The sequence below is a fragment of the Somniosus microcephalus genome, chromosome 23 (genome assembly GCF_052327205.1).
Source record: "Somniosus microcephalus isolate GS21.2 chromosome 23, FLI_Smic_1.0, whole genome shotgun sequence".
In the NCBI taxonomy this organism is placed as follows: domain Eukaryota; kingdom Metazoa; phylum Chordata; class Chondrichthyes; order Squaliformes; family Somniosidae; genus Somniosus; species Somniosus microcephalus.
The window spans coordinates 35,197,172-35,223,321 of NC_141009.1; the positions used below are offsets into that span (position 1 = coordinate 35,197,172).

General features: G+C 44.4%; 1 protein-coding gene across 3 annotated transcripts in view; it reads right to left on the minus strand.

The window, feature by feature from the left end:
* Positions 1-614: 614 nt before the first annotated feature.
* The window catches only part of stxbp1a (syntaxin binding protein 1a), a 162,494-nt gene continuing 136,958 nt past the window's right edge, over positions 615-26,150 (minus strand). Inside the window, exons 12-20 of one of the 3 annotated variants that reach the window (XM_085965771.1) lie at positions 21,744-21,809; positions 21,468-21,548; positions 14,188-14,326; positions 11,743-11,852; positions 9,702-9,803; positions 7,211-7,296; positions 3,605-3,759; positions 2,851-2,976; positions 1,843-1,933 (exon numbers count right to left, since the gene is read on the minus strand). In XM_085965771.1, the coding sequence (XP_085821897.1) occupies positions 2,867-2,976; positions 3,605-3,759; positions 7,211-7,296; positions 9,702-9,803; positions 11,743-11,852; positions 14,188-14,326; positions 21,468-21,548; positions 21,744-21,809 (849 nt within the window). In that variant the 3' untranslated portion in view covers positions 1,843-1,933; positions 2,851-2,866. Of the gene's footprint in view, positions 1,934-2,850; positions 2,977-3,604; positions 3,760-7,210; positions 7,297-9,701; positions 9,804-11,742; positions 11,853-14,187; positions 14,327-21,467; positions 21,549-21,743; positions 21,810-26,150 lie in introns of all 3 variants that reach the window. The other 2 variants (XM_085965772.1, XM_085965773.1) reach the window with 2 other exon arrangements.

Here is a 26,150-nt window from a genome sequence, read left to right on the forward strand (position 1 = left end):
TTTCTTATGTTGGTTGAGGGATAAATATTGACTAGGACACTGGGGATAATTCCCCTGCTCTTCTTCAAAATAGTGACATGGGATCTTTTACGTCCACCTGAGAGAGCAGACGGGGCCTCGGTTTAAACGTCTCATCTGAAAGACGGCACCTCCGACCGTGCAGCACTCCCTCAGCACTGCACTGGAGCGTCAGCCTAGCTTTATGTGCTCAAGTCCCTGGAGTGAGACTTGAACCCACAACTCAGAGGCGAGTGTGCTAACCACTGAGCCACAGCTGACACATGCCATATACTCTGCTCAGATGGGAATGATGGACAGTCCAAACCACAAGCTACATCAGTGCCAGTCTTCGGTTAGCCAGGTTAATTATCCATTGAAGCACCTATTGGTCTTCCAATGGTCAAGTACCTGCAGTTGGTCCTTGTAATACTGAGAAGCATTCTTTGGTAGAAGCCTAAATGGGAAGACTGGGATTGAAGACAGGTCTCCTTGTTGAGGCTTTTGAAGCTCTAGCAATGTAACCAAGAAGTGGCCCCAGGGTTATTTTTATTCTAGGAGGCTGCTCAGAGGGTTTGTGCCAATCAACAAAACAAGAGGAATATTACAGTGACCAATTCTACAAGCAATCTCATCAGATTCAATTTATTTGTCCGATTCAGTATCAGTACCATGAAGTACAATTTGTGCTTGAACACTTTGAATGCAGAATCTGGTTTATTTTATAGGGACATGGGATCAAGACAGACTAAATTCTCAGATAAATAACTTCAATATAAATATGACTTGACACAGTGATCGTATACAACGGCAAAATAAGCTTTTTGCATCACAAAGCAGTCAGTGCATCACACAGCCTTTGCTCTGGTAACTGAACAAGCAGAGACCGGTAGATAATATGCCTTTCAACAAATGGAAGATGTAGCAATGCCCAGAAGAAAAATGTCCTCAATAACCACGAACAAGCTTAACACAACAACACAGACACCGGGCATAGACGCTCATAAATTAAAGGAGGCTACTTCACATTTTCACCAGTGGACTATACAGTAACAAATGGCATACACACTACACATCTCAGTGCATAATGTTTACCTCGATACTAACCAATGAAACGGCATTTTACTAAATACAATACTGAAATACCATTGGCCCTTTTTGCAAGCATGACTTTGACAATACACATTAAAGATGAGGAATACTTCAGTTTTGAAAATTAGTGGAGGAATGTGTTCAAGAATTTTGATTCAAATGTCATCTTCAACTGAAAAGTTTCTCAATGATCTCACACCACTTTGCCATACATAATTTCACTAAAGCCTTGGTCCGAAGCAAATTGGGATGAACTCTGTTCTACCTCTGGGATGCAGCAGTCTCCGAAGGTAGCTTTGCATTGAATGTTAAAAGATCAAGCTCATCTTCTTTGGTTGGAGACTATTAATGAAGTGTTTCTCATTCATAGTCTTGCCAATTCTAACTCGGCTTATGCTGGAATTACTGTTTGTTAATTGAAGATCAACCTCATGCAATTTGTTCCTCCACTAATAAAAATGTACACTAAGTAAACAAACGTAACTCTACCATTTACACATGTGCTAGCAGTACTCAGAGCATCCTTATAAGATTTGGTAATTACAGTATTAAGTAGCTTTTTTTTTGTTTCAAAACGTTGCATCCATTGTTAAACAGGTTTAGCTAAGTTCACTAGCCTTATTTTTTTTTAGCTCAATGCATACATGTTGAATTACAAAGGTTGCAACACCAAAACTTCACAGACAGTAATATTCTCCTCTTTGGGAAGGAAACATTTGTGAATAAGGGTGTGTGAACGTCTTTGATGTATGGCTTCACTCTTAACTGCTAGCTTCTTCATCTGGCTTATTCATTTTCTTTAAGGAGTTAAGTAACTTCTGGGGAGTGAGAATATGCGTCGATCCTGCAGTTGTGAGACATAACACATTTTAGATCGGCGGAAAATGCAAATTACTTTCATGAACTGAATTAATGTAACTTTTTAAAATAATGTTTTAAAAATGCAGTACCTCTTTCCCTGGCGTATTGAAATTCAATGATCCCTTTTACCTACAAGAATTACATTTTTGTTCGCATAGTCTTTGAATGTCTTTGCAGCATCTATATACTGTCTGTCTGGTTATAGAATCAACTTAATGATATGGATATTGAGAAACAAATTTGTAGGGAAATTACTGCGGACCATGACACAGATGAGGAATGTGAGGCAAAGAGATACGGCAGATTTAACAACACTGCAAATCATTACTAGAATTCACTAAGAATTTATTTTATTAGAAAAAGAACTTTAACTGAAGATTTTGAAATCTAGAAAAGGGCTACATTTTTAACTGGAAGAATTTTTTTCACAACAGATTTTTTTTTTACTACGAGGAAGAACTTTTTAAACAAATAATTTGCATTAACCCTTTGCAGTTGCATTTCTCTGCAGAATTAAGCGTTTTAAAAATTTTATTTTGAGAACAGAAGTCATTTTTTTCACCCTGTAGGTTTTTTAAAAAATCATTTAACATTACCATGACCACACAGGATGATAGTTTATATTTTGTGTGCAAGAAAAATGCCTGAAAGATCTTAACAGTATTCAAAGGGTTAAGTGGAAAAGTCTGAACTGCAAAATGTATTACGTTTATTAAAGAAATAATCATTTAAATCTACTTATTTTTCATATTTAAAAGCTTTTGCTTCATAAGTTACAAGTTGTACAGACAGTTCATTACTCGAGAAGATATTTAGAAGAATGCAGTTGTGAAAGAAAAGGTTCGGTAGAGTAAACAAAGAAAACCCTTCAAAAGAGGAGTTTCTTTTTTGACGTTTTACTTTTTATTTGCCTTTTTCACTCCTCTTTAGGAGCCTGATCCTCAAATGTAACCCTAGAGGACTCCCTGAAGTCCGGGTGTCTCAGGTCCATGAGAAATTTTGTAGGAGTTATAATGTGAGTAGAACCTGTGAGAGAACAGAGGCCAGCTAACACCCTTGCAACATGCCAATTTATGCCCATATTAACTTTCCTGGGAAGAGAAGACGGGTGGGGGGATAAATACACATGCAAATTTACACAAGGTTTGAGCCGTTCGGTTCTCGCTGGGCCGCCTCCCCAAGCTGAAACCACTCAGGGGAATTCAAATAAGCTCTGCCTTGAAGCCCCAAGTAGGCCACAGCCTTGAACCACGGGTTGAGCCGAGGCCTCAAGGCAGATGACCCAGAAGCAAAGGAAGGTCTCAAACAAGCTTACACATACCACAGAACAACCACTGCTAGAGAGAGAAGAAAACAATTGTGGTTAATGGACAGCAGATCAAGACTCTGCAAAAGCATAACAGCAACAATAATAAGCTCATGAACTAACATTCAAGAGAAAAGCAGAACGTGTGGACACCAAAACAGTACTAGTTACACAGACAACATTAAGCATGTATTTTCTTTTTACAGCTAACAGTTGAACATACATTATACAGCAAAATGAAAGGCTATGGTATTAATTTGATTAAATGAAGCAATAATTAGAAGAAAATGTATTTAAACTAACTTACCACAGTTAATAAAGTGATGGCTGATTCCTCGCAATACTTACCTATTAGCACCTCCCACTTCCCATTGGCTTGTGTGACCTCATAAGCACAGCGCATCTCAGAGCACGAGGCACCTCCAATGATGAAGATGATGAGGCGCGGCCCCGTTCTGTACTCTCCTGGGGTTTTATTCTTATGCCAGTGGCCATATCGGGCACTACACAAAAAACATTCACAGAAACGTTAACAATCTAGATAGGTCTCTATAATCTACAGTCGCAATGCTTTGTCAGAGTCTACCTCCATGAAGGTTAGTACTGCTAAACTATCCCAACATCATATCCCTAAAATGGCCATGTGGAAGTGTCCACATGGATTCAATATTGCAGATTTAGGGATGATTCTCCTCAGAAAATGTATCCAAGGTTAAAAATCACAAATTTTGTACAATATATTCTCCCATCTTTTGTTCTTTGTCCCCTCCTTTGGTCCTTGTTTTCTCTTCTCCACCTCTCTCCTCTGTTCTCTCTCCCCCCGCCTCCCCTCCCCCCCCCACCTTATCCTTTCTCCTCCCTTTTCTTCGCTCTTTTTGTGCTTCAGTTTTATTTTGCTTCCTACTTGCATTCTTTTGTATCTTTTCCTTTCAGCTATAGTGATCATATTGTACAGACTGCAGGGAGATGGAGCTTGGGGGGCGGGTCTTAGGTCAATAGTCCACTAGGGAAAAGGGAAGAAAAAGTAATTGAATGCCAATGTTGTGCCAGAGCAGGCACCAACCTGTAGGTTACCCATGCCAGTTGCTGGAGCACCTGATACAGTCCTCGGTCACCCAACTAAAAAGGAACTAGACAGATTACTTTTTTGCCAAAATATTGACAAGTAACATTTGGGTGAAATAACCAGGCATGCAGCTACATGCCAGAGATCTGTTCTTTTGCCAGGTTACTAACAAACTCATCCACTTGCTGAAGACTACAGGCAAGATTGTCGAATGTTAGACAGGTTTTCTTCAGGTAAGCAGATGTTCATACAGTTACTGCCTGACAGTACTAGGCACATCCAAGCCAAAATGTGACAAACATCAGCAACTTATAACCTGGAATTGAGGCGTCAGCCTTGGCTCAGTGCTACCACTGTCACCTCTGAGTCAGAAGGTTGTAGATTCAAGCCCCGCTCCTGAGACTTGAGCACATAATTTAGGCTGACACTTCTGTGCAGTACTGAGGGAGTGCTCCACTGTTGGAGCTGCCGTGATTTCGGATGAGATGTTAAAACCAAGGCGCCATCTGTCCTCCCAGGTGGACGTAAAAGATCCCGGGGCACTATTCAAAGAAAAGGGAAGTTCTCCCAGTGTCCTGACCAGCATTTATCCCTCAACCAACATCACTAAAAACAGATTGTCTGGTCATTATCTCAGTGCAGTTTGTGGGACCTTGCTGTGCCCAAATTAGCTGCCACATTTCCCTACATTACTACAGTTGAAAAGTACTTCACTGTAAAGTGCTTTGGGATGTCCTGACGTGGTGAAAGACACGATATAAATGCAAGTCCTTTCCTTTTAGAATGAAACAGTTTATTTGGAAGGTGCTTATTTGTTATATTTTCCCATCTGCTCACATTTCCCCATTATGCTGAGATTATTTTTTTCTTCTCTCCTCTTTGATGTAGAAAACATGAATGATACCAGAACAAACAGCACACAGGATGACTGCTGACAACAATGCAGGGTGCTAAAGAGCCTCCGAGGTGGCCAAGGTGGGTTCTTGAGCTGAAATGCCGGGTTAGCCCGCGTTTAGCACAAGACTCGTGCTAGGATGTTGGGTACGGTAGCATAGTGGTTATGTCATTGGACTAATAATCCAGAGGCCTGGACTAATGATCCGGAGACATGAGTTCAAATCCCACCACGGCAACTGGGGATTTTAAATTCAGTTAATAAATAAATCTGGAATAAAAAGCTAGTATCAGTAATGGTGACCATGAAACTATTGGATTGTCGTAAAAACTCATCTGGTTCACTAATGTCCTTTAGGGAAGGAAATCTGCCGTCCTTACCTGGTCTAGCTTATGTGTGACGCCAGACCCACAGCAATGTGGTTGACTCTAAACTGCCTTCAGAAATGGCCTAGCAAGCCACTCACCACCAGCTTCCCTAGGGCAATTAGGAATGGGCGATAAATGGCGGCAATGCCTACATCCTGAATGAATAAATAAAAAATAAGGAATGGCTGCCTGGAGGATTATGAAGGGTCTGATTGCCAATTAAATTGCATGCTAGCATTCATTAATGATAGCGCTTGACCTAATGCCCTCTCCTAACTACGACCAGCTGATTGGGAGTAAACAAGTCGTTGCTGAGGATTTCGAGCGCGACTTAAAGGTAAAACACCTTTTACTGTTCACTTGCTGCTGGAGGTTTGAAGAGGACTTTTGAAACACATCGGGAGACTTTCTGGGACACTTTGTCAAGACTTCACCAACACTATCAACATTTATTCTGGAAATTCTCTGAGGACTTCACCTAAAAACAGTAAGTGCTGTGCTACTCCACCTTGCTGGAGACCTGATAGGAGTCACCAGGAGAAAGGGAGTGCTTGGCCATGGACATCTTGCTAGAGGTCTCCCTTGGTCTGCAGGAGGAATGGGAGGAGGACACGAGGCCAGGCAGAGCAGCACCAGCTGTTGCAGGAGAGAGGGACAGGAGGGTGAGGTGGCCGTCTTCCCCCTTGCAGCTACAGGACACCCCTCCTCCTCTGGACCTCCTCCACCAGGACCTCCAGTGCCACGTTGGAGAACATGTGCGCTCTCTCACTCGGTCCCTGAGTCACCCTGAAACCTGCCGCTGTGTGTCAGCCAGCGCACTCCACACCTTCAGTGGAATCGGGTGTGTGGAGCCCACGTATGCTGCACAACGAAGAGTGCGTCTAATCAGCAGGTGTCTATTTTAGCACCTCCAGGCAAGTTCAAATTATGGTAATCAGCAATTAGCACTAAAGTTGCATACGAAAACTAGACTTTCAGACAGGCATGTCTTATTAGCACAGCAACTATTTAGCGCCTGTTTACACCCTTCCACCAAAATAATCCCCGCAACCTTTGACTTGTATTTTACAGTTAGAAGTTGGTTTGTCACCAAACAGTTTGGAATGCAAGAAAATAAATCTGACAGAATAAATTGTTAAATCATCATTGAATATCACCTGTAATTATGGGAGACTACTGCATTTCCAATCAAATTCCTAGCAAATCATTTTAAGCCTCTAAACCACCATTTAGGTCTTTGCAGGCTGTCAGAGTCAGCATTGGGGTACCTCTTTTTGGTGAAACAATAAACAAATAAACTGTAACTTAACAAAAAACATTAAAGAAAACTTAACAAATTAAATTAAAATTTGGTTGCCGGGGGTGATGATGCACTCCAGTCCCTGCGGTGCCCACTGGTCGTGGAAGGCCTCGAGCGTGCCGGCGGACACCGCCTGCTCCATCTCCAGGGCCACCCGGGCGCGAACGTGGCCGCGGAAGAGCGGCAGGCAGTCGGGCCGAACGACCCCCTTCAGCATTGGAGTAGAGTGAACAATAAGCTACTTTGGTCACTAACACATGCCTTCTTGGCTTATCAGCAATAAACGTAACAAGCACCTGATTCAAACTGTATACAGAGGCAATACCTGACTGCAGTGGCACTGAACGAGGCAGTAGAACGGGCAGAGATGTATGGGTAATGTTTAGTGTCCAACTTGTCATCGATGGCATCCTGGAGAAGAAATATTCTGGGTGAATACTAATCAGTGAACAGGGGAAGTCGCACGTCATCTTTCTGCTTTGGTGCGTAATAACTCTGAAGAATCAATACTATTCCCTGTAGTGATGTTTTATTCGGATTTTACACCTAATTACTCAATTGCAGTTTGTTCTTCACAGGGTGACGCCCCATAATAATTCTATATTACTGCTAAAACGTGCAATAGCTTGTGACTGATTAACAAAAATAAAATGTGGTACCTGCCTCTCAATCACCAAGAATCTTTATGACAAATCCCAGTAATGCTTATTACTTAAACTATTCTTCCACACCTCCCCCGACTGTCCCGTGGGTAAAGGCAATGGATAGTGCAGAACTAAGCTGTACAGACCAGAACACCCCAGGTTTGATTCCAAGTCTGCGCTGAAATCATTGATCTCAGCAAGGTCAGAAAATGGGATTATACCATTAGTTTTAGACTGGGGAGGAAACGGCTATCCAATGACTTAAAGTTGGACAGTGTGCATGATGCGCGAGATCAGCATCAGACTTGGCTATGTTGCCCTCCATGGAACCACAGGCTGCCAACACTCACTATCTAGGCTAACAAACGAAGGATGGCCACTGGATGACAGAGAGCTTCTGCCATCTATGGAACTGTTGGATTTAAGTTTTATTAGTCCTCTGATCCTACAGTCGTCCAGATAAAAGGGGCTATTGAACAGAGGCCACGGTGAGCCTGGGGAATACAAATAGAAGTAGTGGGGGGCAGTAAGAAAGCATATAAAATACAGCATTAAATGCCTGTGCTATTAATTTAATTGGTTGAGGCCTAGTGAGTGAACTGAATCCAGATGGCAATGATCTTAATGGGGGAAAAACTGACACTTTGCTTTACCCTATGTGAATTAAGCCCCATGTTGGCTAAGCACTAATACAGGTGCAGCAGCTTGCAGCCCAGTGGTGGATCTGTTGCATTACAGATTTTCTAACTCAATTGATTTTGTAAACATTTGCCACAACAGGATACTAAAATTGACAACACACCATTTCATTCTAAAATACATTTCTGACTCATGGATTTTGTGTTGCAAGAGGACTCAGAACAGGATTTTTCAAATAGCACTCACTTTAATTCTTCCGTCCCTTTTGATCTGCGTTTCATTAACTTCCCATTTCATGAGTTTCTCAACCGCAATCTATTGCAATTTCATGCAAAAGGAATTGCACATTTATAACATCAACTTATATTTGGTATTTCACTTTTGTCAACTTCTCTTTTTATTCATATTCAGTAGGATGTTGGAGAGTCGCCCAAGATTGCATTAAATCAAAAGTAGGAAGAATTGGACTAAGCGTAGGTTCGGTCACCAATTTGCTGAACTCTTCCGTTCTGTTCACAAATGTGACCTGGAGTTCCGTGTGGTCCATCACTTTACCTCCGTCTCCCATTCTCCCTCTCACCTCTCCATTTTTGTCTTTGGCCTTTTACACAATTATAATGAAACTCAACCCGAGCTGAGGGAACAATAGCTCATCTTTCCTCTAGGCATTTTGCAGCCTTCTGGTCTGAACATTGTCTTTAGTAACTTCAGATTTTAACTATATCCTCCACTTCCTTTACACTTCAACTTTTCTCGTCTTTTCCTGAAGTCTCCCACCAGTAATTTATTTTATACTTTCCATTACTTGACTGAAATGATCTGTAACATCATCCAACAATCCTGCCTCTCTGTTTTTGTTCCTTCCCCCCATTATCTGATTCCATTAATATGCTTGTTTGTTATTTTTCAGATCTGAAGAAGGGGATGAGTTTGGTTTTTGATTCAGATTTCCAGCATTTGTAGTATTTTTTTATTTACATTAAGTCAATTGAGTTCCGAAAGACTTTTGGATCTATCATAACCTACTACCATATAGAAGTGTGTACAGCATATAAATTCCAAACAGTTTAGAGTGCAATGAAAATACTATGCTGAATCCCAGAATATCATCCAGTTTGAGAATAACATTACTATGTGTGTCACTCCTCTCCAATCCATTTAGAGACTTGCCTTAAGTCCTAGGTACTTAGATGGATGGAAAGATTTTCAGGCAATCTGAATCCATATACAGATTAGTAAATGTTTGAGCCTTCCCCCCTCCCCATTAGATCACTTCGACAGTATTGGTTTGTTTGGATTAGAGCTCGAGGATGTGAATATCGGAATGCTGTACGAAGAGTCCAAACTTACAGATGTGGAATAATTGTCCCGTCCAAAACCAAAGATTTCAGCCTTCCAGCCAAAATTAGACTTTGATTACCAAGGTAAATTTGGTTGAGTGGTTTTCCAGGAGCACACGAACCATTTCCATTGAATTAGTTAACAAATAGAATTCTGACTTATCCATTTACTGAGTGAACAAAGGCCACCAACCTCCATCATGTCCTTGATGAGTGGCGTCCACCGTGACAGCTGGTAGGTCTGTTCGCTGATACGCTCTTTACGCTCTGGCTTGTTCCTACGACGCAAGGTTGACTGAACACCAAGAACAGAATGTGAATTCCTCCTTACTACCGTTGAAAAGGTGTACATTTATTTGACAACATATTTTTTGAAGTTCTTTAGTGCTGAACGAGCACTAAAAGTTTAATGCTACCTGAAGATTTCTGGTACATGTCTTAACCTGCAAAGTTTGCCAACTTCTTAAAATGCAACTTTGAATTTATAATGTACATTGGTTATAATGTTTCCCAGTAATCAGATGACATTATGCTGTCCGTGTGAAAATGAACTCGAAACTTAATCACACCCTTCCTCCCCCTTCCCACACCCAATAAAGTGCAGGGTATTTTAAAGAATACCCTGGAGTAGTGCTAATTCTGTGAGGTGTAGATGGCAGATGTAAATGAATCAAACTCAACTCTTGCAGTTCATGTTGTTACTTAAATATCTCAATTTAAGATTACTGCTTTGTAACTATATGAATTGTTCCCTTTATTAGTTATGCTTGCTATGAATAAGGAAAATTCTTAAAAAGTACTCAGACAAATTAAAAGCACTTAAATGTAGTCTGTAAAAAAGGAAGTCAATTGAAACATGTGCAGAGTTCAAGATTGAGGGATCAATTACATTTGAAAAGACTGTTCTTTCACTTCTGGGATTTGGTTCAGGTTCAGCCCACACTGACAGGTTGAAAGTTTGATTGAAAGTCTGATCTTCCTTCCAGCTGTACTTGCCCTCGCTGAATTGACTTAACACTGTCAACACAGTTCCAGACGGGTGAATGGATAACACAAAACTGCCCATAACTCAACAGGAACTGCGACCAAATTGGAAATCTCACTGAAGAAGACCAGCCAAATGGTTGGTTAGGGAATGCAAACATTCAAAAGACATATTGAGGCCTGCTCTGCTCAGATTGGAGCTCCGGCACATTGCTGGGTGGGCGAGCGGGGCGGGAGGGATAGAGTGGAGAAAGATTTACTTGGCGTCTAGCTATTGCAAGACTTACTAGCACTTGGTGCTGGTAAAAGTGGAAAATCTGTTAACTTAGTGAACAAAAATTCAAAAGCAAAACATAAAAATCAAAAACCAATTGCAACTGTTACAATCTTCACAATTAATGCACTTGGAAGATCATTTTTTTGTTTCTCTTTTAAATATGCTTTTCTATTCATTTTTCCTCTCTTTAGATCCTGCTTATTTCACCATCTTCATACTCTTTCCTCCATTCAGTAAGGCTGCAAACTCTGGCACACAGGCATTATGCAACTTCCCTCAACATCCAGGTCATTGGATTCTATCCAATAATTAGAGTAAATCTGAAGGCTTTTAGTGCTGCTGTGCCTTTACATTGTACGACACTCAAGTAGCACTGTAGTTGCTGGAGGCCATAGAATTGGCTTGATCAGCCATCTGCAGACAAAATAGCATTGGCCTATGAACCCGATAATTTTACAGCACGAAAACAGGCCATTCGGCCTAACAGGTTTATGCTCCACACAAGCCTCCTCTCACTTTACTTCATCTCACCCTATCAACCTTCTATTCCTTTCTCCCTCATGTACTTATCTAGCTTCCCATTAGGATCACGTCACCATTGCTAAGTGTGTGCTCAAAGCATATGTGCTCCATTGTGTAACTGCATGCAACACCCTAGTGATAATGGAGCTCATGGCACTCAGGGAGAGACAACTCTTTGTCTTTCTCAGCAGGGGTTTCACCCCTCATCATAGCACCAGATTCTAGTGGAACTCACATGCTGGTGTAATGAGGAGCATCATAAATATCTTTTACACTAAGCTTTTCGGAAGAATACATGTGATACAATCGAATCATTCAGTCTTGAATAGTCTTGAAATTTTTAGGATTCAAAGTCCTAGAAAAGTTGGGATCTGGGCGATAATGAAAATTGTTTCCAAGCTGATAGTTCAGCACACAACTGGTACAACGTTAATTAAACAGAATGACATACGTCTGTGATAATGGGGATTCCCAGGTGGGCCATGTTGTTAATGATCTCGCTGTCCTCGGGTGGGATCTGGGCATGCTGAATCAGTTTGTTCAGATTCTCCTCAGTGATTCCTAATTTAGAACCAGGAAGAAAGAGATGGGTTGAACTTGAAATTTTTATTCTTTTGCAAAAGAAAATTCAACATCAGAGCTGCTATAACTTCTAGACCCATCACTGTTATGTTGATACAACCCTCCAAAAGTTACACACATTTCAGACTTGCAGTATTGGCTTAGCATGGAATGGGGGGCGGGGGAGAGGGGTGCACCTTTGTTCCCCTGATCCCCAATGTCAATTCTGCCACTGAAGAGAGATACTAAGTAGAAACCAGGTGCATCCCTGAAAGAAAGCACAATCATTCCCAGGGCATGTATGTGCTTCCTCAAGTTTCAAAGCATAGGTACAGAAGCCCCAGGAATGGTCCCCAGCCCATTTCATTACCTGACAAAGGTATGTGGTGTAGGGAGGATTCTGAAAGGGGAGGGGTTAACGGTGAAAATAATTTAAGAACATCCTTCTGCATGCCTAAAACTGTGTATGTATGTAAAGCAACAGTTACTGCATATCTGGCGAGTGTCTCACCTCCTGACTCCCCAAAGCCTTTCCACCATCTACAAGGCACAAGTCAGGAGTGTGATGGAATACTCTCCACTTGCCTGGATGAGTGCAGCTCCAACACACTCAAGAAGCTCGACACCATCCAGGACAAAGCAGTCCACTTGATTGGCACCCCATCCGCCACCTTAAACGTTCACTCCCTCCACCACCGACGTACCGTGGCTGCAGTGTGTACCATTTACAAGATGCACTGCAACAACTCACCAAGGCTCCTTCAGCAGCACCTCCCAAACCCGCGACCTCTTCCACCCAGAAGGACAAGGGCAACAGGCACATGGGAACACCACCACCCCCAGGTTCCCCTCCAAGTCACACACCATCCTGACTTGGAAGTATATCGCCATTCTTTCATCATCGCTGGGTCAAAATCCTAGCACTCCCTCCCTAACAGCACTGTGGGAGTGCCTTCAGCACGCGGACTGCAGCGGTTCAAGAAGGCGGCTCACCACCACCTTCTCAAGGGCAATTAGGGATGGGCAATAAATGCTGGCCTTGCCAGTGATGCCCACATCCCATGAACGAAAAAAAAAGTAGGTAATTTGGCTCATTGAGCCTGCTCTGCCATTTTGTTTGTTATGGCAGCCCTATCTTTTTAATCCCAATTCTCTGCCTTTTCTCCAGATCCTTTAATGGCCTTACTTCCAGCAACCAGGCTTATATCAACATGTAAAAATTATATGAGTCCCATACAGATGTATATCACTCTATCTGGTATGAATGTGATAGGTGCACTTCTCTCAGCTCTTGGAGTTAAAACTGACTTTGGGCGATAGTGTAAAACGCGCAATATCGGATCAGCCACTTGTTACATATCTCTCCCGATTCTCATTTCCACTGAAGTCAATGGAAATCTAGGCTGACACTCCAGTGCAGTGCTAAGGGATGGCCAATAAATGCTGGCCTTGCCAGCGATGCCTACATCTCATGAACAAAAAAAAAAGTAAGTAATTTGGCTCATTGAGCCTGCTCTGCCAGAGGTGCACTGTCGGAGGTGCCGTCTTTGGATGAGACGTTAAAACCAAGATCCCATCTGCCCTCTCAGGTGGACGTAAAAGATCTCATGGCACTATTTCGAAGAGCAGGGGAGTTATTCCCGGTGTCCTGGTCCCATATTTATCCCTCAATCAACATCACTAAAAACAGATTATCTGGTCATTATCACATTGCGGTTTGTGGGAGCCTGCTGTGTGCAAATTGGCTACGGCATCTCCTACATTACAACAGTAACTACGTTTCAAAAGTACTTCATTGACTGTAAAGCGCTTTGGGATGTCCTGAGGTCATGAAAAGTCGCTATATAAATGCAAGTCTTTTTTTAAACAAAATCGGTTGAGTTATATAACCATCGGCTAATCCGATATCACTTGTTTTACACTATTGCCCAAAGCCAAAATTACCCCCTTGTATCTTGTACGTTGGGATAACTTCGATTCCAATTTCTCCATCAACTCACTTGTTTTCACACTGTCACCTTTTGCCAAAAGGGTGAGCGAACAATTTATGACAGATCTCTCGTTACTCATTCCAACCATGCCATTTCCGGCTGTGCTGTCAGTGAGCTTGTTTACTCAGTGCCAGCAGATCACTTCTTTCAATAGTCTGTAGGACATCTCACCGAGTAGTCTAGTGGAAAACGAGTGAAATGCACTTCATGTGCAGTTGGCGGCGGCAAGTATTAGGTCGCACTTTTGACTTTATCCTGTGATGAAAACAGTGCTTGCAGTAATCTTAAGTGTTAAGCCCTCTGGCTCACAGGCTGCGTCTCTGGTGTTAGCCTTTCTCACTCACCATTCTTCAGGAAGATGTAGAGAAGGATGATGCGAATTTTATCGTAAGTGGAAACGTTGTTGTCCAGCAGTATGGGAACAATGGCTCGCATTGGATCCTTGATCTTCTCTCCTTCAGCATCAGTCCCCATGGCCAAATCCTAAAAAAATGACATTTGCAACATTATTAGAATGTTTCATTTTGCAAGCTTTGCCTCCAATCCTTCAGATCAACTAAACTACCTAAGATTACAATTGTTCTCTGAAAATTTCTTCCACCTGCCTATACTGTAGTGTATGTACCTTTAAGGGGAGACCTACTTTTTACAGCTCCTGTATACTGTAGTACCGGCAGTGACCACACCTGTATATAACCCTGAGTAGGGATCTGTACTGCTTAGTTTTAGAGCAACCCTCATCCAGTAAACACCTGTTGATTGTTCTCTGCAGCCTCTGTCGATTATTTGAAGGACACACTACCTAAAGATATCCCGATTTAACATTGGCGACGAGTCGTTTCGAACCTACCTGCAACTCTGAAGAAGAAGGCCGATTCCACCAGTGCAGGCGTCGACCATCCAGGGAGAACTTGAGCATCACAGAGGAGGCTGTAGAGAGCTGGGCTTGGTTCTCCAGCCGCGATGATCCAGCGCAGTGGGCTGGCAGCAGGTACGGCGCAGACCCTTCCCGGACAGCGGCAGCGGGAGCCGACCGACGGCACAGAAAAAGGCCGAGCAGCGTCGACGGGTAAGAGAGAGGGTAAAGCGCACAGGGCGCAGCCAGGGTTGAAGACCGAGCGGCATCAACGAGAGAGGGTAAAGAGCACAGGGCGCAGCCGGGGTTGAGGACCGAGCGGTGTCAACGAGAGAGGCGCGCAGGAAAATGTGCAGAGCGCGGCCGGTGTTCAAGGGCTGAGCAGCGTCTGCGGGGGAAGAAAAGAAGGGAGAGCGCGGGAAGACGCCATTTTTGAGCCGCAGTGGAGAAGAAGGGAGAGCGCGGGAAGAAAGGAAAGCGCGGGAGACGCCATTTTAAGCCAGTCTAACCACACCCAGGGATGCCGAAGAGTGGCAGTATCACAGCGTTCGACAATGAAGTCGAAGATTGGGCGACATATATAGAACGCATAGAAGTGTACTGCAAGGCGAATGAAGTGCCAGATGCCAGGAAAGCACTGGTATTGTTGAATTCCATGTGTGCAAAAACGTACGGCTTACTGCGAAACCTAAAAACCCCAGAGAAGCAAGTGGAAAAGGATTTTGAAAGCATAGTGGCAATCCTACAGGACCACTTAAACCCCACACCGCTGCTGATAACAGAAAGATTTAAGTTGCACAAAAGGAACCAGCATAAAGACGAAAGTAATGCTGAGTATTTAACGGAACTGCGCAAGCTATCGAAACACTGCCAGTTTGGAACGGGACTAGCAGATACTTTAAGGGACAAGTTTGTGTGTGGGCTTCAAAGTGAAGGAACCCAGAAACGGCTTCTATCAGGAAAGGATCTTACGCTGGACAAGGCTTTCAGCATGGCAGTATCACACGAAGCAGCCGCACGGGGCGCTGCAGAGATACAACGGAGACCGCAAGAATATGGCACAAATGAAATGTCATATGGAGCAGGGAAGTGTTATCGCTGCGGCAGAACAACACATGACCATAAGGATTGTTGGTTTAAGGACCAAGTGAGCAGACAGTGTGGAGAAGGAGGACACATAGCAAGAGTCTGCAGGTCGGGAAAGAAAACCAGCAGCAAGAAATCTCCACAGGAGAAGTACAAAAAGGTACATAAGGTGACGGAGAGTAGTTCAGACGAACAGAAAAGTGATACAGACTCCGGAAGCAAGGAGCTGGGTTGTTTGAAACTACATAATGTAATCAAAATGGAGGATCACCAAACTATCTGGGTCACGCTCAAGATAGACGGAGTCCAGGTGAAAATGGAATTGGACACAGGATCAGCCCTAACAGTCATAAACCGAAGGGACTACAAGCGGCTATTCTCACATATACCCTTGAGAGGTACAGAGATTGTCTTGAAAACGTACACGGGGCAAAAAGTCTACCCCAAAGGAAAAATAAGGGTGAACGTGATATACAACGGCATGGAAACACCAAAAATGGACCTACATGTATTGCCAGATGGAGGACCACCACTACTAGGACGTGAATGGATCCGGAAGATACAGTTAGATTGGCATGCCATACAAGCACTGACGGTAGATGCCAAAAAGGATGACGACGTCACACTTGGACGACTGTCAAAAATGCTAACTGACGCACAAGAAATGTTCCAGGAGGGACTCGGAACACTAAAAGGCATAACAGCGATGATCAAAATAGAGGAAAATGCAAGCCCAACGTTTTTTAAGGCCAGACCGGTGCCTTATGTGATCCGCCCAGCCGTCGAAGCAGAGCTGGAAGGTTTGGAACATTCTGGAGTACTGTCCAAAGTGGACTGGAGCGAGTGGGCTACACCCATCGTTCCTGTAATGAAGAGGTCGTTGAGTAATACGCCTGGGGAACCAAAGAAGATTTGCATCTGTGGGGACTTTAAGGTGATAGTGAACCCAGTCCTTCACTCGGCACAATATCCGCTTCCGCGGATTGAAGATATTTTCGCCTCGCTATCTGGAGGAAAACGCTTCACTAAGATTGATCTGGCCCAGGCGTACCTGCAAATGGAGGTAGAAGAAGCCTCGAAACAGTACCTCACGATCAACACTCATAAAGGTCTCTACCAATACAACCGGCTGGTGTTCGGGGTAGCATCAGCTCCGGCTATTTGGCAAAGGGCAATGGATCAAGTCCTGCAAGGGATTCCAGGGACCCAGTGTTATTTGTATGACATCCTGGTCACGGGCGAAAATGACAGTGATCACCTCGCCAACCTGGAGCAGGTGCTCACTAGATTGAAGGAATATGGGCTTCGAGCTAATCACCACAACTGCGAGTTTTTCCAGAAGCAGATCTCGTATTGTGGCCACGTTATTGATGAAGAGGGGTTACATAAGTCCCCTGAAAAGATTGATGCAGTAGTCAAGGCTCCAGCACCGGAAAATGTGTCACAACTGAGGTCGTTCCTCGGGCTGGTGAACTACTACCATAAGTTCTTGCCGAATTTGTCTACAGTACTACACCCACTGAACACCCTACTGCAAACGGGGGTACCATGGAAGTCGAATGACGAATGTAAACGAGCTTTCCAGAAGTGCAAAGAATTGATCACATCAAAAGAGGTGTTGGCTCATTTCAACCCAGCACTACCAATTCGGTTGGCGTGTGATGCATCACCCTATGGTATTGGAGCGGTGCTGTCGCACAAATTCCCGGACGGTTCGGAGAGGCGTCTCAGTCACTAACCTCAGCCGAGCGTAACTACGCCCAGATTGACAGGGAGGCCCTCAGCCTAGTGTGGGGAGTGAAAAAGTTCAACCACTATCTGCACGGGCAGAAGTTCGCCTTGCTGACCGACCACCAACCACTTGTCTCCATCTTTAATCCAAAGAAGGGCGTTCCGGTGATGACTGCACAATGGCTACAAAGATGGTCCCTTTTTCTAGGGGCGAACCATTATGAAATAGAGTATAAGGGCACGAAACAGCATGGAAACGCTGATGGGCTATCACGCCTGCCACTGCCTACTGCGGAGGAAGCACCAGCAGTGGACCCTGTCGAAATATTTTATTCGACTATAATTGAATGCTTGCCAGTAACTAACGCGGATATAGAGAAGGAGACCCGAAATGACCCAACACTGTCTCGGGTATATGACTTGACGGTGAAGGGATGGCCAACACATGGCGACTCACTGTTGCCAGCATTCTCATCCAGAAGAGAACAGCTGTCAGTATGCCAGGGGACCTTGATGTGTGGATCCCGAGTGGTGATTCCACCCAAGTTAAGGGAGAGAGTGCTCAATGAGCTGCAAGAAGGCCATCTGGGAGGGGTGAAAATGAAAAGCCTTGCTAGGGCTTATGTGTGGTGGCCGGGGATCGATCAGCAAATCGAGGACCTGACAAAGAGCTGCTCAGGATGCCAGAAGGTCCAAAATGCACCACCACATGCCCCTCTACACCCATGGGAGTGGCCCTCCTCTCCATGGCAACGGGTGCATATTGATTTTGCTGGTCCATTCATGGACTCAATGTTTTTAATAGCCGTGGATGCGCACTCGAAATGGCCTGAGGTGATCAAAATGTCCTCCACCACCATGGAGAAAACTATTGCAGTCCTACGGACCATATTTGCCAGGAACGGCTTGCCAGAGCAGATTTGCTCTGATAACGGACCACAGTTTGTGTCCGAAGAGTTTTGGAAATTTATGAAAAGGAATGGGGTAAGGCATTACACATCCGCCCCGTATCATCCAGCCACCAATGGATTGGCTGAGAGGTTCGTACAAACCTTTAAAAAGGCAGTAAGGGCCATGTGCGATGACGACATTCCACTGCAGCATAAGGTGGACAATTTCCTGTTAGCCTACAGAAATGCGACACATGCAGTTACCAACCAGACCCCGGCCATGATGTTCTTTAACCGAAGGTTGAAATCTCGTCTGGATTTGCTCAGACCAAATGTACGAAGAAATGTTGAGAATAAGCAATTCCAGCACATCAATGAGAAGCCAACAAGGAGCTTCAATGTAGGGCAACCAGTCTTGGCCTGCGACTACTGAACAGAGAAATGGCAACCAGGAACGATATGCACACGGCAGTGGCCACTAATGTACACAGTGGATGTTGGGGAGAACATTGTGAGACGCCATGTCGACCAGATCCTGGCGTCACAGGAACGAGTCAACCCCATGTCTCGTGTACCTGGTAATGAACCCGACATACAGGTAGCATCTACCCCAGAAACAGTAGTATCGGAAGCTGATGAACCAACTGACGACAGGGGGCCAGAATCGCCTCCGCACCAAGAGCAAGACACTCAGGAAAGGCGCTATCCAGAAAGGATCAGGAAGCCGCCCCAAAGACTGAATTTATAAATGGACTATTTTCAGTTAATGTTGCATGTTAAAAGTGTTAATTGTTAAATGAATGTTATGGTACTGTTAATCTAAAAGGGGAGGAATTGTAGTGTATGTACCTTTAAGGGGAGAACTACTTTTTACAGCTCCTGTATACTGTAGTACCGGCAGTGACCACACCTGTATATAACCCTGAGTAGGGATCTGTACTGCTTAGTTTTAGAGCAACCCTCATCCAGTAAACACCTGTTGATTGTTCTCTGCAGCCTCTGTCGATTATTTGAAGGACACACTACCTAAAGATATCCAGATTTAACATATACCATGGTCACTAGTCAGATGTGAATTCTGACTGAACTGCAAAGATTTAGTGATGTATCAGCTGGGCTTGAGGTAGGGTAACTATATGGAAGAACAGGACACAGAAGTGTGTACCTGAGTATATAGGCTGCGGTGCCTAGCAACTGTCAATATTGCAGTATGCTTTTCAGTTTAGCTGATCAAGTTAAAGTGAGATTGTCCTGAAAATAATTGTAGCAATGAAAATAGAAACTCACCATTGTTAATTCTAGAACTTTAATTCTCACCACCAACACTCTTCTTAAAAATCTAATATAAAGATTTGAGGAACTACATTGAGTTTTTTCCCTCCCAAACACTTTTGTTAGAAACCCATCACTATCAACTTAGCACTGTTGGAAAACGTGTGATTGTCAGGTGGGGACAGGAAAAGGCTTGGTTTCGCTGGCTTCTGTAGCCTGCTGATATTCTTGCTGTCTCTATTCTTGCAAAACCATAAATCTGCATGAGTCAGTGGGGTAGATCTTGGGACTTTGTGCGGTAGTGTAAAGTGGCCGATAGCGAGTCGGCAGCCCGTTTTACATCTCCCTCGATTTTTATTTCCGTTCAATGCCGACTCGCGTTTTACACTATGTTTTACCTGTTTTACACTATCGCACAAAGTCAAGATCTGCCTTTCGGAATGGGGGTGGGGGGGAGAAAAATAACGTGGGTAATTACAGTGCTACTGGGGCACACTGGGAGGAGTCACTGAGCCTGAAAATGGAGAGCACTGAAATTGTAAATATATTACTGTAATTTAAAATGCCCGTTGTATTTTGGCTGCTTTGGCAATGTCATTGTGACCCCAAAAGCATTAATGCACCCTGTGTAAAGACATGCAGTAATACTCCTGTGGAATGCTTCACTATTATAAAGGTTTTTTTTTAGAAATAACATGGCTTCATTCCTTCCTGTAAAGGACATGGTGAGCAGCCCTTCTTCACTGCTGCAGAAACTGATCTAATGGATCCTGCAGATTCACCAATGCACCTCAAAATGCTGAATGCTAATGAGCAAGCTTGTGTGCGTCTAACTTATGTTTGGTACAGTATCCATCTCATTAAAGTATCCCCCGTGACACACACTGCTCTCAAACTGAGCGAGCGGGCAAGTCATTCGTTGTCGGTCTTGACTGATCTCTGCCAGATGGCCTGAAGTGAGCTCTTGTGCGCTTCCTTCTCTCTTTCTCCCTGACCTCTGCCTGTACTTCCTCGTGACAGCTGAGAGCAGGAAGGCGCTCCACATCAGGCACCACCTGTGAAGGAGTGTTCATTTTGAATGCAAGAAAGTACAGAACCTGATTCTGTGGCTCATGGCAACAATGTGCAGATTCACCGACTGCCTGCACTTGCAGTGGGGGAGGTTTTCGAGTTGGGCGGCGACCGGGCACAATATCAGTGGTGCCCAACATGGCAGTCGGGAGGGCCGAGCCACTTTCGGGTTCGAGTCTCATTAACATTGAGGGGCAATTTTCACCTAACCCACCTGGTGGGGAACTGACGGCATCGGGTGCAATGCTGCTTTTGCACCCCGCCTCATTTTACTCTCCATTGAAGTAAATATAGAGTAATATTGGGCGGGGTGTAAAACCGGCATTCCACCCGATCCCGGCGAATTGCTATAGTTACCTCCGTTTTCTCAGCGAGCTCTGGGCACCAAATGTCCTGTATTCACTGGTTTCATCGGTGGGGGGGGAAACATCTGGTTACGGCACACAGCTGGCCGACAGGTAGGGCCAGTTAGGAGGGGTGGTGGGGGGGGGGGGGGGCAGCGGAGAGAGCATGCCAGGGGCGACGAGAACAGGCCATCAGCGGGCTGAATGGTTTTTAGCAGGACCCGAAGGAGCACTCGGGTTTCAGGTGAGAAATAGGGGCCAGCAGTCAAAAGTCTGTCCCAGTGTGTTAATGAGGACGATAGAAAACTCTCAATCACGTCTTACTTAGCAGTTCCGATATAGGTCTGCAGTCCCCAGTGGTTTTAACATCTCACCTGTTCAACTCGGCACAACTTATCCACGGTGCCCTGATAGTGTTTCATACAATCCTCAGCAAGATGAAGGTGGGTGGAATACTGCAAAACAAAAATGGAAATGAACCAATAGACTTAAAAGAAGTGCACAAACATACTTTTGGTTTACATTTATGGCTGTACTTCTTTGCACAATTGTGGATATCATTTTATCACTAGCCAGTGAGCTGTAGGGTGAGAAAGTCCAGTCCAGTTATGCTGTTATTCTGTGAGCTTCATTGTTGAGACCAACAATACCTTGCTCAGTTCCTTCTGATACTGGGGCATCTTCTTCAGCATCTGGGACAGGTCCCTCATGGTTGTCTGTAATGAGGATAAAATATAATTACTTTTATGACACGGATAATGGCTGGCACAGATGTCACTGTTTCACAACTCAGCTGTTGGCAAAGTTAACAGACTTTCCCCTCCCCACCCCACAAAAGACACACGGCAAACTAACCACGCATGTGTGTGTGCGCGCAATGCATATATAAACAATATATCTGTAGAACTGGATAAAATTGCAGGAATATTTGAGGATGAAACTCTACAAAAATGGGAATGTTCGCTGATGACTGCAGTAGTCAGCGCCATTCCCAACACGTCAGATAATGAAGCAGTCCATGCCCGCATGCAACAAAACCTGGTTGGCATTCGGGCTTGGGCTGATAAGTGACAGGTAACATTTGCACCACACAAGTGCCAGGCAATGACCACCTCCAACAAGCGAGAGTCTAACCACCGCCCCTTGACATTCAATGGCATTACCATCACGAAACCCCCACCATCAACATCCTGGGGGTCACCATTGACCAGAAACTTAACTGGACCAGCCACATGGCAACAAGAACAGGTCAGAGGCTAGGTTTTCTGCAGCGAGTGTCTCACCTCCTGACTCCCCAAAGCCTTTCCACCATCTACAAGGCACAAGTAAGGAGTGTGATGGTACACTCTCCACTTGCCTGGATGAGTGCAGCTCCAACAACACTCAAGAAGCTCAACACCATCCAGGACAAAGCAGCCCACTTGATTGGCACCTCATCTACCACCATAAACATTCACTCCCTCCACCATTGATGTACCGTGGCCGCAGTGTGTACCATCTACAAGATGCACTGCAGTAACTCGCCAAGGCTCCTTCGGCAGCACCTCCCAAACCCGTGACCTCTTCCACCTAGAAGGACAAGGGCAGCAGGCGCATAGGAACACCACCACCTCCAAGTTCCCCTCCAAGTCACACACCATCCTGGCTTGGAAGTTTATCGCCGTTCCTTCATCGTCACTGGGTCAAAATCCTGGAACTCCCTCCCTAACTGCATTGTGGGAGTACCTTCACTGCACGGACTGCAGTGGTTCAAGAAGGCAGCTCACCACCACTTTCTCAAGGGCAATTAGGGTTGGGCAATAAATGCTGGCCTTGCCAGTGATACCCAGGTCCAATGAACGAATAAAAAAAAAAATGGCTTTCTCAACAAAATGTTTTTAAAACTCAGTGATCGACCTATTGTGGAATCCACCTTCAAAGAAGCAGTTCTGAGATACACGGTTCCCAGCATGCACATTTTTGCAAGAAGCTTAACAGTTGGAGGTTTGTTATAAGCACACACACACAATTTACTGTTGTTTGTAAAGGAATTGATGATTGTGCTAAATGGGAGCCAAATTGGTCCATACTCTAATGTACAGTGTAAAATAAACACGTCTGTAGTCACTCTGCCTCCATCCCATTCTTACTTCTGCACTGACTGCAACTGAGGTGATCTCAACAGTACCTGCTTTATATTTGGTTTCTTTTAGGAGTTTTTAAATGGAACAGAATAAAAACTGTAGGCCCGCCAATATGTTAGTCTGCCACATTGGAGCACATGCAGTACCTGTTTCCATTTGAACCACATCAAGGTAGACCCAACCTAACCCTCTCGAAAGGGGTTTTCTTTTCCCCACTGCTGCCATGTTTTCTCTTTTCTGTTGATGAAACTATCCTGAAGTATAAATGATGTGGTTTTACCAGTGTCGGGAGGAGCAGAGAGCGGCAGTACAGTGAGTACTTAAACTCATTTTCGCGGGCTTTTTTACAGAGGCCAGTGTCGGGTGGAGCAGAGAGCGGTGCTACAGTGAGTACGTAAACTCACTTTCACGGGCTTTCTTTCAGAGGCCAGTGTCGGAAGGAGCAGAGAGCGACGGTTCAGTGAGTACTTAAACTCATCTTCACTGGCTTTTTTACAGAGGCCAGTGTCGGGAGGAGCAGAGAGCGGTGGTACAGTGAGTACTTAAACTCACTTTTGTGGGCTTTTTTACAGAGGCTTACCAATCTCACAGACCGGCAGCGGCGTTCTGGAGCCACGTCACGATTCAAAAAGTGACGCGGGCAAGAGGAAGCCGCTGATTGGGTAAGTATGGCCAGGTGAGTATTTATACTACTCTATAGTTTGACAGTTAAGATTAATAGTTTGTAAAATTTAGATGGTCTTAATTTTTGTGATTATAGTTTCTAAGGTCTCTGTTGTGTATCGGGGAGTGCGAGCAACCAAGGGCCCTTGAGTATATCATTTAATTGTAGTATAATTAGTGGTATTGATTTGATTTAATTTAATTTAAATTAATTAAAGGGTAATACATGGCAGGACAGCTTGGCCCCGTGGCATGCTCCTCCTGTGTTATGTGGGAAATCAGGGACACTTCCTGTGTCCCTGATGACCATGTGTGCGGGAAGTTCATCCAGCTGCAGCCACTGACAGACTGCATTGTGGCGCTGCAGCTGCGAATGAATACATACTGGAGCATTCATGATGCTGAGGACATCGTGGATAGCACGTTTAGGGAGTTGGTCACACCGCAGATAAAGGCTGCACAGGCAGGAAGGGAATGGGTGACCACCAGGCAGAGTAGTAGGCACAGGCAGGTAGTGCAGGGGTCCCCTGTGGCCATCCCTCTCTCAAACAGATACACCACTTTTGATATTGTTGAGGGAGATGGCTTATCAGGGGAAGGCAGCAGCAGCCAACTTCCTGGCACCATGGGTGGTTCTGCTGCACAGGATGGGAGGAAAAAGAGTAGGAGAGCTATAGTGATAGGGGATTCTATTGTAAGGGGAATAGATAGGCGTTTCTGCGGCCGCAAACGAGACTCCAGGATGGTATGTTGCCTCCCTGGTGCAAGGGGCAAGGATGTCTCGGGGTGGCTGCAGGGCATTCTGGACGGGGAGGGTGAACAACCAGTTGTTGTGGTGCATATAGGTACCAACGATATAGGTAAAAAACGGGATGAGGTCCTAAAAGCTGAATATAGGGAGTTAGGAGGTAAATTAAAAAATAGGACCTCAAAGGTAGTAAACTCAAGATTGCTACCAGTGCCACGTGCTAGTCAGAGAAGAAATGGAAGGATATTTCAGATGAATATATGGCTAGAGGAAAGGTGCAAGGGGGAGGGATTCAAATTCCTGGGACATTGGAACTGGTTCTGGGGGAGGTGGGACCAGTACAAACTGGATGGTTTGCACCTGGGCGGGACCGGGACCGATGTCCTAGGGGGAGTGTTTGCTAGTGCTGTTGGGGAGGATTTAAACTAAAATGGCAGGGGGTTGGGAACCTGTGCAGGGAGACAGAGGAAAGGGAAGCAAGGATAGAAACAAAAGACAGGAAGGAGAAAAGCAAAATTGGAAGGCAGAGAAATCAAGGGTGTAAATCAAACAGGGCTACAGTATAAGTAATAATTCTGAAAGGACTAAGAGTGTTAAAAAAACAAGCCTGAATGCTTTGTGTCTTAATGCAAGGAGCATTTGTAATAAGGTGGATGAATTAGCTGTGCAAATAGATGTAAACGGATATGATGTAATTGGAATTACAGAGACATGGCTCCAGGGTGACCAAGGCTGGGAATTCAACATCCAGGGGTATTCAATATTCAGGAAGGACAGGCAAAAGAGAAAAGGAGGTGGGGTAGCATTGCTGGTTAAAGAGGAGATTAACACAATAGTAAGGAAGGATATTAGCTCTGATGATGTGGAATCTGTATGGGTAGAGCTGAGAAATACCAAGGGGCAGAAAATGTTAGTGGGAGTTGCATACAGAGCCCCAAACAGTAATGCTGAGGTTGGGGATGGCATTAAATTGGAAATTAGAGACACGTGCAATAAGGGCACAGCAGTTATCATGGGTGACTTTAATCTACATATAAATTGGGCTAACCAAATTAGTAACAATACTGTGGAGGAGGAATTCCTAGAGTGTATACGGGATGGTTTCCTGGACCAATATATCGAGGAACCAACTAGAGATCAGGCCATCTTAGACTGGGTATTATTTAATAAGAAAGGATTAATTAGCAATGTTGTTGTGCGAGGCTCCTTGGGGAAGAGCGATCATAATATGATAGAATTCTTCATTAAGATGGAGAGTGAAGTAGTTGACTCAGAGACTAGGGTCCTGAAGTTAAATAAAGGAAACTACAATGGTATGAGGCGCGAGTTGGCTAGGGTGGATTGGGGAATGTTACTTAAAGGGTTTACGGTGGATAGGCAATGGCAAACATTTAAAGATCGCATGGATGAACTACAGAATTTGTTCATCCCTGTTTGGCATAAAAATAAAACAAATAAGGTGACTCAACCATGGCTAACAAGGGAAATTAGGGATAGCATAAGATCCAAGGAGAGGACATGTA